This window comes from Mobula hypostoma, chromosome 7 (assembly GCF_963921235.1).
Source record: "Mobula hypostoma chromosome 7, sMobHyp1.1, whole genome shotgun sequence".
Classification (NCBI taxonomy): Eukaryota; Metazoa; Chordata; class Chondrichthyes; order Myliobatiformes; family Myliobatidae; genus Mobula; species Mobula hypostoma.
The window spans coordinates 117285580-117304394 of record NC_086103.1 but is presented as its reverse complement, the minus strand read 5'-3'; the positions used below and the strand labels follow the sequence as shown (position 1 = coordinate 117304394).

The following is an 18815-nucleotide window of genomic DNA, read 5'->3' as shown; positions in this document are numbered from 1 at the left end:
GTACGATTGAAGTCCTTTTGAAGCAGATGGGACCTCCAACTGCAGCAGTGAGTGACTGAAAGTGTCCATCAACATGCCAGCCAATAGGTCAGCACGGATTTTTAGTACCCTTCCAGCTATACCATCGGGCCTGACACCTTGTGAGGATTTATTTTCTAAAATGATGCTCTTGAATGATGTCTGCCTCCATGATGGAGATCACAGGGTTACCAGATGCTGTGCAGATTTGTTGGTAATGGGATGACCTGACTATCAGTGATCTGTATTACTTGTTAATTGAGTAGTAACATAATAAATATTGGGCTTCTTAATAATTTTATTAGAAGCATATATTTAAAAATCTAATTTTTAATCATTCAGAGAAAATTGGCTCCTTGTCTGCTGAACTGATTTGGGTGATAGCTGTTCAAATATAGGAAGATGCCTGTGCAAATAGATGAGAAATGGGAATCCTTATTGTAGCTGAGGAAATTTCAGTTTTCCTGTTTGCTTTGTTATTATGTTTATGTACAGTACACCTTTTGTAATAAACAGATTTCCGCATGGTTTAATAGAGCAGAATAGATACAATATCCATTTGATAATGTTATAATCATACATCATTTCCTGACTCCTCAGCTGAGAAAAAAACATACTAAAATACAATTAAAGCACAAATTGCAGTCTTGACAAGATTTTATCCAAACGACCTGTTGTATGCAAATCCAAAATCTATTTTTTTGGGATTGCAATTCGTTTAATTCTCACATGTGTCATTACTAATCTGAATTTTGTATAATGTATAATTTTACATTAGTCCTTTAGGTATGGGTGTAAAGTATTGTAAATAATGAAATTATGTTATACTTTATAAATGAAAACATGCAATGCCATGATTTACAAAACTGAAGATCTTTTATTTACATTAGGATATTTCAGTGAATTTCATTTGAAATAACTGGAATGACAGGTGTGCTAAATGAGGAAAGTTTAAGTAGAGGGGGACTAAACTATGGAGTTCAGAAGTATGAAAAGTGATCTCACTGAAATGATCAAATTTTTAAAGGGGCTTGGTAGTGTACACACAGGGGAGTTAGTTCCCTTTGCTGGGCTGACAAAAGCCTGTGGTTACCTTTTCAAAGTGAATGACTAGCCATTATGGATGCAGATAAATTTGTTCATCTGCAGGGGAATGAATTGTTGGAATTCTTGACCCAAGATGTCTTGAAATACTCAGTGATGAATATATCTGGCAGGCATGCTCAAGACATCCCAATCTCTCACTGCTGCAGTCGGAAGTTCCCACCTGCTTCAAAAGGGCAACAATCATACCAGTGACTAAGAACAACAGGATGAGTTGCCTCAATGAATATTGCCCATTTGCACTCACATCTACTGTGAGGAAGTGCTTTTAGAAGTTGGTCATGGCCAGAACCAACTCCTGCCTAAGCAGGGACTTGGACCCACAGCAATTTGCCTATTGCTGCAATAAGTCTACAGTGGATGCAATCTTACTGGCTCTCCACTCTGCCTTGCACTATCTAAACAACAGAAGTACCCGTGCAAGGCTGCTGTTTATCGATTACAGCTTAGTGTTCAATGCCATCATACCCTCAGTACCAATCAACAAGCTCCAAAACCTGGGCCTCTGTCCCTCCCTCTGCAACTGGATCCTCGACATCCTCATAAGTATGGATTGGAATTAACATCTCTTCCTCACTGACAATCAACACAGATGCACTTCAAGGATGCGTGCTTAGACCTCTGCTCTACTCTCACTACACATGACCGAGTGACCAGACACAGCTCAAGCACCATCTATCAAATTGCCGATGATACAACTATTGTTGACAGAGTTTCAGATGGTGACAAGGAGGTGTACAGGAGTGAGATATATCAGCTGGTTGAGTCCATAACACCATAAGACATAGGAACAGAATTAGGCATTTGGCCCACTGAGTGTACTTCGCCATTCAATCATGGTGATCCCTTTCTTTTGAGTTGTGTCACAACAACAACGTTGCACCCAATGTCAGTAAGACCAAAGAACTGATTGTGGACTTCAGGAAGTGGAAGTCAAGGGAACACACACCAGTCCTTATCGGGGGATCAGCAGTGGAAGGGGTGAGCAGTTTCAAGTTCTTGGGTGTCAACATCTCTGAGGATCTGTCCCAGTCCCAACATATTGATGTAATTACAAGGAGGGCATGACAGCAGCTATACTTCATTAGGAGCTTGAGGAGATTTAGTAGGTCACCAAAGATTCAAGCAAATTTCTACTGATGATTGTGGAGAGTATTCTAACTGGTTCAGTCACCGTCTGGTATGGAGTGGTGACCACACAGGATCAGGAAGTTGTAAACTCAGCCAGCTCCATCAGGGACACTGGCCTCACCAGCATCGAGGACACCTTCAAAAGGCAATGCCTCAGAAAGGCAGCATCCATCATTAAGGACCCCCATCACCTAGAACATGCACTCTGCTCATTGCTACCATCAAGAAGGAAGTATTGGAGCCTTGAGACATGTACTCAATGCTTTAGGAACAGCTTCTTCCCCTCCACCATCAGATTTCCCAATGGACAATGAACCAATGTGCACTATCTCTCTTTTCTCTCTTTTTGCACTACTTATTTCATCTGTTTTTTAAAATATACATATATTTCCCATTGTAATTTATAGTTCCTTTTATTATTATTATGTATTGCACTCTACTCTGCTGCAAATCAACAAATTTCATGACATAATGTTTGTCAGTGTTAGTAAATCTGATTCTGATATCCAGGAAGCAGGTTGACACCGTAGATGTTTAGACATGAATGGAATCGGAGGTTATAACCAGTGGCTTGGTAGTGTATTGGACAGTGCAATGCTCTTACAGCACCAGCTCCCTGAGTTTAATTCTGCCACTGTCAGTAAGGAGTTTGTATCTTCTCCCCATGAATGTGCGGGTGTCCTCCCACATTTCAAAGACATACGGGTTAGTAAGTTAATTAATCGCAGGGGTGTGATTGGGTGGGCCAGAGGGGCAGGGCCTGTTACCGTGCTCGACTTGTAAATAATAAAAAAACATGAGGTTTGTTCAGGAAAATGGAATGGAGGTCAAAGATAAGCCATGATTTTATTGAATGGCAGAGTAGATGCAAGGGACAGAATGGCGGCTTTGCTACTTATTATAGCATTTCTCTTGTTCGTCTGAAATACAGGTAGTTGTAAGACAAGTTATGATTTCCTTAGAAATGTAGTGTTGGAAGACTTTGGACACCCAACAAAGTGCTATATGTTCCTGAAAACCACTTAGTGGCTTTCAAGGACACCATTCATCTGATATGACATTAAATCAAGATCCCATCTGCTCTCAGATTAGTAGGTTAGAACAGGTAGGACTGTATTGTTAAAGTGTAGGAGAATGGTGTTTAAAATTCTGATTTATTATTATCCTTTACCAATATTCTACAAAGGCAGACTCATCAAGATGCAATGAGGAAACCAGTTGCCGTATTTTCCATAGTAGAGCAGTGATTTCCCCTCTAAACTACTGATGTGGCTTTAAAACATCCAGGGAATCCCCATGTTATGAGTGTTTTGTACATATACGCAAACATTTTTTCTTTGTAATTAATTGCATCTTGCTTATTTCCACAGGCCAGTTGAACTAGATAATCTTGAAAAGGAACTCAAGAGGACTTTGAAACAACTTGAGGCAAGCAGTAAGAATGAAACAGTGCTGCAGGCAGAGGTTATGAGATTAAAAGCCGAGTAGGTGAAGTGTTATGATAATGGCAATTCTAAATGAAATCAAAAGCAAAATAACTCATTAAAAAAGTTCTTCTTTTTAGCAGTGCCAAAATTACTTGCAGGAAGGCATTTCCATAGCAAGCAAATACATGGGACTTGATTTGGTTCTTAAGCAAGTAACTATTGTTTTATTTGTGTTGATATATCTTTTGGTTAACATAAAAATGTTATACATGGATATCCAATCTGCCAATCTAGTTAATGGCCTCCTGAGATACCAAAATGAAAAACGTGGTGACTCTTGCAACAGATCCGCATCAGAGGATGATCTCACTTACTCTATAATTTTGGGGCTCAAGACATCAGCAATGCTGTCTAATGTCTTCCACTTTTGGAGCACGTGGCCAATTTACCCATGGCCTTTGTGGATTCTGTTGATGCCTGTTCAAGTGTGGTCAACCCCATATGACACTGGAGCAGAATTAGGCCATTCAGCCCATCGAGTCTTCTCTGCCATTCCATCATGGCTGATCCCGGATCCCATTCAACCCCATACACTTGCCTTCTTGCCATATCCTTTGATGCCCTGACCGATCAGGAAACAATCAACTTCCGCCTTAACTATACCCATAGAAATGGCATCCACTACCATCTGTGGTAGAGCATTCCACAGATTTAATGCTCTCTGGCTAAAAAAATCCTCCTTATCTCTGTTCTAAGGGTCGCCCCTCAATTTTGAGGCTGTGCCCTCTAGTTCTGGATACCCCCACCACAGGAAACATCCTCTCCACATCCACCGCATCTAGTCCTTTCGACATTCAGTAAGTTTCAATGAGATCCCCCCGCATTCTTCTAAATTCCAATAAGTACAGGCCCTAAGCTGCCAAACGCTCCTCATATGTTAACCTCTTGATTCTCCAAATCATCCTGTAAACATCCTCTGGACTCTCTCCAATGACAATACATACTTTCTGAGATATAGGGCCCAAACTGTTGACAATACTCCAAGTGCAGCCTGACTAGTCTCTTATAAAGAGTCAGCATTACCTCCTTGCTTTCATATTCTATTCCCCTTGAAGTAAATGCCAACATTGCATTTGCCTTCTTTACCACAGTCTCAACCTGTAAATTAACCTTCTGGGAGTCTTACATGAGGATTCCTAAGTCCTTCTGCACCTCTGATGTTTGAACCTTCTCCCTATTTAGATAATAGTCTGCACTATTGTTCCTTTTACCAAAATACATTATTACACATTTCCCAACACTGTATTCAATTTGCCACTTCTTTGCCCATTCTTTTCCCATTTCTTCCTCAGCAGTACCTACCCCTCCACCTATCTTCATTTCATCCGCAAAATTTACCACAAAGCCATTAATTCCAAACCCAATTACCTCTTCTGTGGGATTACTGATGAGGGACTTGTTCTCTGCATTAGATGCTTGCACTGTTTGGGCAACCTGGATAATGGGTTTATGTGGGTGGTATGATTATTGGCAGCTGTTTCCTGGAAAGCCCACGTAATTTTAAACGTGTGGTGGCATGCCACATTTTGTGAATTGAGAGACTGATGTTGTTCATGACTTCTTCCATCTTGTGGGGCATATTGAAATTTCTGCACATGACATCTATGGTGATACGATCTGAAGTCTGGAGCCCTTCAGCAGGTAGTCTTAAGGGTTTCTATCCTTGTCAGCTTGGGATCACTTAGCTGCATATCCATGATCTTTCTGTGACAATTGGGAACAAGAATACAAAGCAGCAATTTGCAGCAGTGTTGATAAAAGTTAGTGTGCGGTGAAGACAGTTTTGGCCATTCACCCTAACAATGCTTTAATGAGCTTCCAGATCAGGTTCATTCTTGTCTCTGCCTTTTTTAATTGATCAAGTTTACTGGAGGTAAGTTTGTCAAACACGTCTCCTCTCGGAGGCAGAAGATGCCTGGTTGAGAATTGCAAAGGTTCACCACCGGTGGTTCTGGTCGCATCAACCATGGGAAATTCCTTTTCTGGATCTACTCTTTCGAACTCCTTGAAAATTCCGTATGTTTCAGTGAGATCATCCCTCAGTCCGGCGTCACAAAGGTGCCTGTGAATTTTCTGTGAGTACCCTCGCCTTTCCTTCCTGATGGCACGTGACAACACAACGCTCACTGACCTTAGGGTCGTCCTATACTGTACCCGATCTGAAGGCAGTGTCCTGATCCCTAAGCAATGCATGCACTTCTGCAGTCAACCATGGCTTCTGGTTTGCCCTGACAGTGTAAAGCTTAATCACAGTATTGTCCTCTATGCATTTTCCTATGTAGCTGTCTACTGATCCCACATGCTCATCAATGGTGATGTGGTGATCATACGTAGCTGCCTCCGTGAATATGCTTCAGTCTGTGCTTTTGAAACAGTCCTGAGGCAATGAGGTAGCACCTTCTGGCCGGGTCCTGATCTCCCTGTGAACTGGTTTGACCCAGTTAACCAGGACTTAGCAAAATGGTTTTGTGGTCTGCGTATCCGGGTTGAGGGTGGAAAGCAACCTTGTGGGCTCCCCGAACATTAGTATAAACCAGGTCTAATGCCTTCTCTCCTCTGGTTGACAAGTTGGCATGCCGGTAGAACTTTGGCAGGACTGAAGTCACCAGTAACAATGAAGAAACCATCAGGATGAGTGGCTTCGAGGTTGCAGATGGCCTGCAGTGCATTAATGGCACTAGCATGGGGGAGATGTAAACAGCAACAATCACCATAGCAGCGAACTCCCTCAGTAAGCAGAAGGCCCTGCACTTCACCATTAAAAACTCTATCTGCGGTGAACAGTGGGCCGTTTCTACCAAGGCATTCACACGCCAGTTCTTACTGATGCAGACACACGGACCTCCCCCGCGGGTCTTACCTGAAAGGAGTTTAGACCTTCTAGCTGGATGGCCGAGTTTGGAGTGGCGTCCTGAAGCCAGGTTTCTGTCAAGATGAGTGTGCAGCAGTCCCTCATCTCCCACTGGTCCAAACGCAGGTGCAGGTAATCCACTTTATTTTCTAACAATCCGACATTAGCGAGAAGAATTGTGGGAAGCATTGGCCTGTATGGATCCACATTAAGTCGTGTTCAAATGCTGACGCGTTTGCCATGCTTCTGTGTCCTCTGCTACAGGGGAGAGTTTCCTACAATATATACAGTATACCACTTCCCTCACAGATGGGTTCAGTAGTCAAGATGATAATGATCATCTGACTCAGAGCAGCAATTGCTGTCATCCATTAATTGTTAAAGCATAAGCCTGTTTGTGAGAATGTTACCCCACAGCCAGTCTTACCACCCAGGACTCTTGAAATGAAAGCATAAAGACTGGCACAGATCTGCATGAATTGCTGCCGGTGGCCACAAGTGTTGAGGAATTAACTAGTACCTGGTGGGCAGCGTGTGAATGCAGTGTTTGACTCAACATCCATTTGGGATTCCAGTAATGCGGGCTCTTGGTAAAGAATTGCTTTGCCAGGTGGTTATATGTAACAAATTGATTGATGAACTTGATATACTTCTTGATAAACTTGAAAAACTTCTTCACACAGAGAGTGGTGAATCTGTGGAATTCTCTACCACAGGAAACAGTTGAGGCCGGTTCATTGGCTATATTTAAGAGGGAGTTAGATATGGCCCTTGTGGCTAAAGGGATCAGGGGGTATGGAGGGAAGGCTGGTACAGGGTTCTGAGTTGGATGATCAGCCATGATCATACTGAATGGCGGTGCAGGCTCGAAGGGCTGAATGGCCTACTCCTGCACCTATTTTCTATGTTTCTATAACTTGAAACAGTTTGTGAGAAACCAGATGTGTAATAAAAATAGATCCATGTTAATTCTAGATAAACTTCTTTGCTCACTCCTCATGAGAAAACTTTTGTCAAGGGAGAGTTTTAACCTATTTATTCGGATAGCAAACTATTGGATCAGATTTGCTACCATGCTATGCCTGCCAAAATTACTTGCTCTAACTTTCGGAACTACAGAGACCAGTCATATAATTTCTTCATATAAACAATGGTTTTAAGGAATTATATTTCTGTTGAGTTTCAGGGGTAGTTGTATTTTGTAATTTAGTGGATATGTTGATGCCATCATTTTTGTATGGTGCATAATTAATAATTCATATCAACAATTAATTTTTGCAGTGCTGTTGGTTAATTAGTGAAAAGGCTGTATTTTTCCTGTAACAAAACAGCCTCAGTTAATGTACAGTAGATCCAACCTTTCACAGTTCTGCTGTCAGCAATTCAATTAAAATTTTCCATTATTTGGTCCTTTGGTTGAGGAACAGGAGATAAGTCTAAAATGTTTGGCTCCTAACAAGCAATTACAGAAAAGTTTCAAATTATCAACAAATATACATTCTGGTGAGTAATAAAAACTACACAAGACAGAGAATTCAAACATGCCAGCTCAGGAGGTAGACATTATATCACATTAAAAAAAATGTTATGATGTCACCACAAGTTGGAGGATGTTTAAGAAGTAGGATTGAATAACTAAAAATATTGCTTGAAGGAGAAGATAAATTAGAAGGAAAATTATGAAATTAGAGCCTTTACAACCACATTAAAAGGGATTAACAAAAATGAATATGAGTTCCAAGATGTGAAAATTATAATTGAATTATAGTTCGGACAAAGAAAAGTTGAAGTTTTACATCTTTACTGCAGAAGACTCAGTGAATGTGGCAGAAATGGAGGGAAGCTAAGGTTCTAATTACAATGAGAAATATATAGTAATAATTATCACCAAGAAGAAATTGCTGGATAAGGACTAGATACTCTGCATTCCAGGGCTCTGATGGTGGTATTTGCACAGACAGAGGGGCTCTGACGGTGGTAATTGCAGATAGAGGGGCTCTGACGGTGGTAATTGCAGAGAGAGAAGGGCTCTGACGGTGGTAATTGCACAGATAGAGGGGCTCTGACAGTGGTAATTGCAGAGAGAGAAGGGCTCTGACGGTGGTAATTGCACAGATAGAGGGGCTCTGACAGTGGTAATTGCAGATAGAGGGGCTCTGACGGTGGTAATTGCAGAGAGAGGGGCTCTGACGGTGGTAATTGCACAGATAGAGGGGCTCTGACGGTGGTAATTGCACAGATAGAGGGGCTCTGACGGTGGTAATTGCAGAGAGAGGGGCTCTGACGGTGGTAATTGCACAGATAGAAGATGCATTATAGATGATCTTCCAAAGTTCCACTGATTGTGAAATATCTCCAGAGACTGGAAGACGTAACTGTAGCATTGTCAATTACAAAATCAGGGAGAGAGATAAAATTTTGGATTCATCTTTCAGAATATGGTAATAGCACATTTTAAAAATCATATCATGATTGGGTAGATCTTTTATGAGCGGAAAATCTTGCTAATGACTCCAGTAGAGTTTCTTGAGCAACCACTGGATTTTTTTTTTCAATAACAGTGTTCTAGAAAAGCTTAAAATGTCAAAGGCAATATTGGTGTGAATAGAGGAAAGGTTAACGGTAAAAAAACACAAATAATAATAAGTTGGTTGTTTTTAGGTTGGTTGACTCTCACTGAAAGAATGCCAAAGGGTTCATCCTGGGCCATCAATGACAAATTAGAATATTGGTGTTTGGATTCAATACAAGTTTCCAACACAGTTAAGTGCTGGATGATGGGTGGTAGAAAGATGGAGGCAAACAGGGTTTGCTAAATGACTGCAGATAACTTGGATAAAGATCGGCACAAAATTTTGAAATGTCATAATCCTCAGCTAATTCAAGTACCAATAGGTGATTGCATTTGTAGTTCCAAGGAAAGGGAACTAAGAGTAATGTAAAAAAAACAGGGAGTTATATTCTGATTGAAGGGTGTTTTTGTCTTTCAATCATCCTGTCAAGAAAACCTTATCAATAACTAGTCTGCTTGATATTACTATCTAAATCTCATTCAAAAGCTGAATCAAGCTCATAAATAACTAGTTAATTATCATGAAGTTCATTGTGACCTATGGCTGCTTATGCTTTTGTACAAAATACCGGTGTGAATGTGAATACACAGGTGGTCGTGTTGATCATTAGGGTAATGGAGATTCATACTTCTAAGCTCACAGAGTACAGTACCCAGAAATTTGAGATACGGAATAAAACTTACTCTTACAGAATTTTATGTGTGGGGAGAAAAGTACATAAAGAAACACAAAGTATTTTTTCAACTCATGTTTATTGGATAAGTGGCGTGGTTTCACCGTTTCTAGGAATGCATCCTCCCCGCACCCCCTCCCCTCGTAACACAGGGCTGATGCGTGCTTCAAAATAAAGTGCTACCAGAATCTGTAAAACTTACACTTACATTTGATTGAATTTTCCAAAGTACTTTTGCAATTATATTCAATCACATTGTTTTCCTGTTACAACTTTTAAGATATCCTTTTTTTAAACTAATTCTTCTTGGACTTTATCTGGAACTTCCCAAATATTTATAAATTTAGTTCCATCATTAATGGATTGAGCTATGAATTAAGTCCTTGACACAAAAGGTATTATTCATCTGTGAACTTTTCTTATTAATGTTATGTATTCCACACATCATGTTGGCAACGTGGTTGTATTTTTTTACGATACAGGCCCAATGCTGGCCTTTATTACCATCGCAATGCCACACTGAACGATATAGTTCTTCCCGACCTTGGAGATCATGCACTGACTGATCCAAAAGATAGCCTGAAAGTTTTTGACAAACCTTACAAATTTTTGTAATCAACTGAAAAAAAAATTGTAATAATTAATACAATTACTTCTTTAAAATTTGAAGTCACGTTTTTATTATTAAGAAAATTTATCTAAAGTTATCAAATAAGTTCATCGGCTGCATTTACATGGATAGAAGATAAGTTTCTCTTACAGTAGTGTTAAGCTCACATTCAAGAAGAAATGTTTAGGTTAGGATCAAAATCTTTCTAATTTCCATAAAAATAATACTATTTCTTAAGATCACGTGGAATTGAAAATGCGCATTATTTTGTTGTAGGCTTGACTTATCACAAACACATTGTAATCAGCAGAAGGATGAGCTCAGCAAAAAGGATGAAGAGTTACAAAGATTGCAGAGTAAGCACGTGGACAGGAACAAGGAAAGCAATAAAGTATGTTAATAAACCTGTCAGCTGTAGTGTAAGTTAAGACTTCTTATATGTTACATTAGTTTGGTTTGTGATATTATTCAGCCATGAAAATTTACAATTTGACTTTTTTTAACTATGTTACTTTTCTATAAGTTGATCTACACCAGAAATCCAAACAGCAAAATTACCTTCAATGTCTATTGAACAGACCTCTTGACCTCACCATTTACCTCATTCATGGCTTATCGACTGCCTGTGCTACTTCTACTCTGTAATTTTAACACTATATTTTGCATTCTGTTATTGCTTTTCCCTCAATGTAATGATGTGTTGAAATGATTTGTATGTGACATGCATAACAAAATTTTCACTGTACCTTGGTAAATGTGAGAATAATGAACCAATTTAATTTGGTTACTCTTTTTTTTTGCCCAAGTGCTGGTATGCCTTAATGATAAGGTTTCCAACAATCATGAGTTCAAAATGACTCCAAATTCAGAGATAGCAAAAAATTAATAGTTATGCAAACTCAATTTAGAGTGCTACTGATTGTTGTATTTAATGCAATACACACAAAATGCTGGAGGAACTCAGCAGATCAGACTGTATCTATGGAAATGAATAAACAGTCGATGTTTCAGGCTGAGGCCCGTATTCAGGACTGGAAAGGAAGTGTGAAGTTGCCAGAATAAAATGGTCAGTGGAGGGGAAGGAGGCTCGCTGGAAGGTGATCGGTGAAGCCAGGTGGGTAGGAAAGGTAAAGGGCTGGAGGAGAAGGAACCTGATAAGAGAGGAGAGTGGGCCATTGGAGAAAGGGGAGGAGGAGGAACACGGGGAAGTGAAAGGCAGTTCAAAAGAGATTGGAAGCCAGAGGGAAGAATAGAAGAAAAGGGGAGGGACAAGGAAAAAATTACCCGAAGGAGAAATCAATATTCATGCCATCAGGTTGTAGGCTACCCAGATGGAATATAAGGTGTTGTTTCTCTACCCTGAGGAAGGCCTCATCTTGGCACAAGGAGAAACTATGGACTGACATGTCTGAATGGGATTGGGAATTGGAATTAAAGTGTTTGGCAACAGGAAGTTCTGCTTTTGGCAGATGGAGCATAAGCTCTTAACAAAGCTGCCCCCCAGTTTATGACAGGTCTCACCAATGTAGAGGAAGCCACACGAGGAGCACTGGATACAGTAGATGACCCCATAGGTTCACAGGTGAAGTGTTATCTCACTTGGAAGGACTGTTTGGACCCCTGAATGGAGGTGAGGGGAGAGGTGAATGGGCAGTTGTACCACTTAGGATGCTTGCAAGGATAAGTGCCAGGAGGGAGATTAGTGGGGAGGGGTGAATGGACAAGGGAATTGCAGAGGGAGCAGAGGGTGCGGAGGTGAAGATGTGCTTAGAATTAGGACCCCTTTGGAGATGGCAGAAGTTGCAGGGGATGTGGAGGCTGATGGGGTGGTAGGTAGGACAAGAGGAACTCTATCACTGTTAAGGCAGCCGGAAGATGGGGTGAGCATGGATATTTGGGAAATGGAAGGGATGAGGGGTGAGGGCAGCATCAATAGTGGAGGAAGGGACACCTTGTTCTCTGAAGAAGGAGGACATCTCAGATGTCCTGGAAAGGAATGCTGCATCCTGGGAACAGCCATGGCAGAAGCAAAGGAACTGAAAAAAGGGAATAGCATTTTATCGCTTTATTTAACAGTTAAAAATGCAAATTATACTAAATAAAAACAAGGCCACAGGAATACCAGAAAGGATAGAAATAACCGATTACTCCATTGTAGTTGCTGTGGCCTAACTTCTGAACACCACATTCATCCACATGTATTCTTCCTTCATCCAGCCTCCCCCTTTGTACCATGTCACCAGCTATTCAATCTCCCAAATGAGCCCAAAGAATTGCACTCTGAGTTATTTTACTAGGTCCTGATGAAGGGTCTCTTCCTGAAACATTGCCTCTTTATTTCTTTCCATAGATGCTGTCCAACCTGCTGAGTTGCTCCAGCATTTTGTCTGTGTTGCTCCGCATTTCCAGTGTCTGCAGAATCCCTTGTGTATATTAATTTACTAAGATCTCGATATTTTTGGTGTGTTTTGTTGTGTTGCGTTCTCAGTTATATGATATGCATGACCTCTGCTGCAGGTTAGGATAAAAAGGCAGGCAGGGTCATTTGTGTACTTGTCTACAGGTGAAAATAATAGATAAATTACAATTACAATTAAAATATATTTAAAAGATTCTTATGACTGATATGGCAGATACTATATCCCCCTTCCCTTTCTTCCATGGTCTTCTACCCTCTTCTCTCAGATTTCCCCTCCTCTAGCCCTTTATCTCTTTCACCAATCAACTTCCCGACTCTTTACTTCACCAGCCCCCCGCCCCCCGCTTTCTCCTTTCACCTCTTCCTCCCCTCCTCCCATCTTCTTGCTCTGACTTCTCTCCTTGCTTTCCAGTCTTGAAGAAGGGTCTTGGCCCAAAATGTTGATCAAATTATTACACAGTTCATTGAGGGAGAACAAGGTAAAACAATAATAATGCAGAATAAAGTGTAACAGCTACGGAGAGAGTGCAGAGCAGGTGAACAATAAAGGGCAAAATCATAATGAGTTAGAGTCCATCTTGTCAAACTAGGCAACCATTTAATAGTCTTACGTCAGTGGGTAGAAGCTGTCCTGGTGGCAGATGCTTTCGGACTCTGTATCTTCTGCCCAATGGAGTGAGGGAAAGGGAGAATGATCAGGGTGGGTGGAGTCTTTGATTACGCTGGCTGCTTTACTGAGGCAGTGAGGAGTATAGACAGATTCCCTGGAGGGGAGGCTGATTTTTGTGATGTGCTGATCTGTGTACAAATTCACTGTAGTTTCTTGTGGTCACGTGTAGAGCAGTTGCCACACCAAGCTTTTCTTCATCCAGATAAGGTAATGTTTATGGTGCATTGATTAAAAATTGGTAATGGTCGATGGGAGCCTCCTGAGAAAGTAGAGGTGTAGTGAGCTTTCTTGGCTGTGGTGTTTTTGTGGCAGGACCAGGATAGGCTGTTGATGATGTTCACTCCTTGGAACTTGAATCTCTCAGACTCAACATTGTCAATGTAGACAGGGACATGTCCAATGCCCCATCCCTAAATTAATGATCATCCTTTTTTTTAGTAACACACACAAAATGCTGGAGGAACTCAGCAGACCAGGCAGCATCTATGGAAAAGAGTAAACAGTCATCGTTTCAGGCCGAGACCCTCCACCAGGACCGAAACATCAGCTGTTCACTCTTTTTCCACTGATGCTGCCTGGCCAGCTGAGCTCTCCAGTGTTCTGTGTGTATTATTTTGATTACCAGCATCTGCAGGTTTTCTCTTGTTTGAGACCATTCTTTTTTCTTTTGTTGACATTGAGGGAATGGTTTCTGTCATAACACCATGTTTCTCAGCTCTCTATGTCCTTCCTGTACTCTGACACGTTGTTATTTGAGAAATAGCCAACCACAGGGTTATCATCCGCAAACTTGTAGATCATAGGTCCCTGGCTTTTTTCATGCCATGGACCAATACCATTCAGCAAGGTGTCCATGAACCCTAGGCTGGGAACCCTTGTAGTAGATAAAGTTAAAGCAGACAGTCATGAGTGTACAGTGAGTAGAATTGGAAACTGAGGAAGCAACCTTGTTGGAACACCAGTCTTGAGTGTAATTGTGGCAAAGGTGTTGCTGCCTAACCTGACTGATTGCAGTCTGTTGGTCAGTAAGTTGAGGATCTAGCTGCGGAGGGAAGCATTGACCAACAGGCTCCAGAGTTTGGTGAAGGGCTTGCTTGGAATTATAGTATTAAAGGTGAAGCTGCAGTCAATCATCTGATATAGATGACTTTATTGTTGAAATGCTCCAGGGATGAGTGTTGGACAAGGGAAATAGCATCTACCATAGACTTGTTTTAGGCAATAGATGAATTGCAGTGGGTCGAGGTTGTCTGTAAGGCTACACTTAATAGGTGCCTTGACCAGCTTCTCAAAGCACTTCATGATGGTAGATGTCAGAGCTCTTGGGTGTTGGTCATTAAGGCAAGTTATCTTGTTTTTCTTAGGCACCAAGGTGATAATGGACTTTTTGCAGCAAGAGATTGAAGCAGGGAGAGGTTAAGAAACGTTATTCCTATTTTGGATTTGAACAAAAGTACTAGAACAGAAAGGATAATGTTCTCATTGACCTTCTAATTATAAAATCTTTTTTTCTATCAATATAATATTGCCAATGCTGTTGTATTTCCTCAAAACTGAGTTGCTTAAAGTGGCAATATATCATGAAAGCAGACTTGTGATTTGAAAAATATTTCAAACTTTTTTTTAATGTTCTGTTGTAGTTCAGGAATTGCATCTGCGAGAAGGAACAGTCACATAACTCTGAGTTGATGGGAATTAGAACAGAGGTCTCTAACCTTGCTACAACACTTGATCAAAAAGAAATCACCATAGCAACTGTCACAGAGAAAACTACTCATCTGGAAAAGCAACGCAGCCCTGAACTGGAAAAAAAAGATCAAATTTCAGTTGAATATTGGGTCTGTAAAACTAAGTATTCACGTTTGATAACTAATTAACAGCTAATCAAAAAATGAGTTCTTTACTCTAGAGGTGAACACAGGATATTGTTTTGCAGCTAAATTAACTTTTCAGAAACACAGTACTAAAGGTCATGTTATATTTTGTGTTTTCTCTAAGATTATGTAATTTCACAATTTATACATGAACTTTGAATAAGTACTCTTGTACACTTTCAAGCCTTTTTAGTTATATCTGTTACTGTATGGAACTTCATTGATCACTGTCTTTACTGTATCATTCTCCATGTTGCTTTTCTTTTGCACTGTCAAAGCATCTGAAATTGGTCATGTAGAATAGTGAAATTTGATCCCATCAGCTTTTCAGAAATTTTGTTGGAGTTGTGGCATTAGAAGCATAGAAAACTTATAGCACAATACAGGCCCTTCAGCCCACAAAGCTGTGCCGAAAATGTCCATACCATAGAAATTACCTAGGCTTACCCATAGCCCTCTTTTTTTCTAAGCTCCATGTACCTATCCAGGAGTCTCTTAAAAAACCCTATCATTTCCACTTCCACCGCCACCGTCGGCAGCCCATTCCACGCACTCACCACTCTCTGCATAAAAAACTTACCCCTGACATCTCCTCTGTACCTACTTCCAAGCACCTGAAAACTATGCCTTTGTACACCTCTATCAGGTCACCTCCCATCCTTCGCCGCTCCAAGGAGAAAAGGCCGAGTTCACTCAACCTATTCTCATAAGGCATGCTCCCCAATCCAGGCAACATCCTTGTAAATTTCCTCTGCACCCTTTCTACGGTTTCCACATCCTTCCTGTAGTGAGGCGACCAGAACTGAGCACAGTACTCCACATGGAGTACTCCATAGAACTATGCTGAAGGATATTTTCAATTAGGAGTCTTTTGACAATGGTTGCTGAAAAGTATTCTTTGAAATTATCCCTATCAATGAAAAGCCATAAGGTGGAGTTCAGAACCAGATTAGTTCTACAGACTAAAAGCGAGCAGTTAACCTACAGTCTGTAACATGATCTGCCAAGAAACAGATATTAACATGAATAAGCATCATATAGATTGATCTTGGATTATGATGTGAAAGTGTCATTCTCTGAAATGAAAGCATAATAACATTTGGGTGCTTTGATGAGTATGTTTGATAGCCTTCATTCTTTGTTTCATCATTCTTTTTAATATTCAAGAGTACTTCCTTCCAAAGTTTGTAACCAAATACAGTGTCTGACACTGATGTGTGTGGAATCAGAAAATTATCCATTTGTTATGTGAATTAACTCAATTTTTAAAATTGTGTAACTCATGTTTGTATCCGAATTCTAGATGGTTGTGGACCAACTTGAGCCTCTTAAAGTGGAGAACAAACACTTAAAAGAAACATTGCAAATTTTGGAGAGATCAATGGTAAATGGAAATGAACATGAAAAATGAGCTAGTGTTATTGGAGAAGATATTACTATTTTTTAAATTCTATAAAACGTGGAGACTCCCAACGAAACTAGATCAAATTTCTCTGTGTTACTTTGACAAGTATTTTTGCTCTCTGACCATGAGCTCTGTGCAGTGTTATTCAACTAAAAGGGTGGAAGAATGGATCTAACTATCGCTCATGAATGGCACTTATAAACAAGTCTGACTACAAAAATGTATTTGGAGTTTATATTTAATTTGGCATTCAGCATTTCATAAAAACATTTATCACTGCATAAGATTGTTATAACAATATTGTTAAACTGATGATTCCAAAGGGACCAAAGGACAAAATGTCAGCTGTCTGTCTTGGACTTCCACATATACATGGTCAAACCTGGACGTTGAAGACTCTCTGAGTCTTATGTGGCTCTATTTTTGATCTCACCATTGAGCCTGTGAAGTGTTGGGATTCCCTGAGTAGACCTTCTGGATGCAATTGACATTCAACCCTCAGTTTCATGCCGGGAGAACTTACCATTTCAATGGATCACCATTGAAATAGTAAGTTCTTCATTTTATGCCCTTACACTTCCTCCCTTACCACCATTCAGGGCCCCAAACAGTCCTTCCAGGTGAGGCATCACTTCACCTGTGAGTCGACTGGGGTGATATACTGCGTCCGGTGCTCCCGATGTGGCCTTTTATATATTGGTGAGACCCGACGCAGACTGGGAGACTGCTTTGCTGAACATCTACGCTCTGTCCGCCAGAGAAAGCAGGATCTCCCAGTGGCCACACATTTTCATTCCACATCCCATTCCCATTCTGACATGTCTATCCACGGCCTCCTCTACTGTAAAGATGAAGCCACATTCAGGTTGGAGGAACAACACCTTATATTCCGTCTGGGTAGCCTCCAACCTGATGGCATGAACATTGACTTCTCTAACTTCCGCTAGGCCCCACCTCCCCCTCGTACCCCAGCTGTTACTCCTTTTTATGCACACATTCTTTCTCTCACTCTCCTTTTTCTCCCTCTGTCCCTCTGAATATACCTCTTGCCCATCCTCTGGGTCACCCCCCCCCCCGTCTTTCTCCCTAGGCCTCCTGTCCCATGATCCTCTCGTATCCCCTTTTGCCTATCACCCGTCCAGCTCTCGGCTCTATCCCTCCCCCTCCTGTCTTCTATCATTTTGCATCTCCCCCTCCCCCTCCAGCTTTCAAATCCCTTACTCACTCTTCCTTCAGTTAGTCCTGACGAAGGGTCTCGGCCTGAAACGTCGACTGCGCCTCTTCCTATAGATGCTGCTTGGCCTGCTGCGTTCACCAGCAACTTTGATGTATGTTGCAAGTTCTTCATTTTACTTTATTTCAATTATTTAATTATTTATTTCTTTTAGTGTGATTTTATTTATATCATTTTTATAATGATTCAGCTCTGTCTTAATAAATGTCTCTGTCAGAGAAATCATTGACACTATTTTAATGTAGAAAACACAGCAAGTAATGTATGCATAGCGTGCTGTCATGAACATGAGTCTGGTTGAAAATGGTTTCATTTTCCCAGGCTCTATCTCTGCACGTTTTCAGCTTATGAAGCAGCGAGAGATAAAACTTACTGAATGCTTGCTATACTTTGGCTGCACATTGGTTCTTGTTCCCTTTTCCAGTCACCACTAAATTCTGGCACTTAGGAAGCAGTGGGGTTCATATTTCCGTCAGTTGTATACATGCATAATCCTGATGGAAAACTATGGAGACAAGGGAGATTACCATGCATCATCCTACCATTGCCTGTTCCTGATCTGTTGTTTTTCTCCCCAAAAGAAACCTTCATAAGAATTGAAGAGTGCTGAGCGTATTAAAAACCAGCATTTAACACTGTGTATCTGAAGCTCCTTAAATAATAGATTGACAGACTAAATATAATTTTTCACTGCCATACTGCTTGTGACTAATGTCATTTTATAGCTCTGTTGGATCATAACTTCTATTGTCTAAATTTAAGCGAT

General features: G+C 40.7%; 1 protein-coding gene across 1 annotated transcript in view; it reads left to right on the top strand.

Annotated features, from left to right (window-relative positions):
• LOC134349001 (deuterosome assembly protein 1-like) overlaps positions 1–18815 on the top strand; it is a 102973-nt gene that overhangs the window by 57895 nt on the left and 26263 nt on the right. The window contains exons 6-8 of the mRNA XM_063052835.1: positions 10724–10838; positions 15177–15374; positions 16714–16794. Of these exons, the coding sequence (XP_062908905.1) occupies positions 10724–10838; positions 15177–15374; positions 16714–16794 (394 nt within the window). The remainder of the gene's footprint in view (positions 1–10723; positions 10839–15176; positions 15375–16713; positions 16795–18815) is intronic.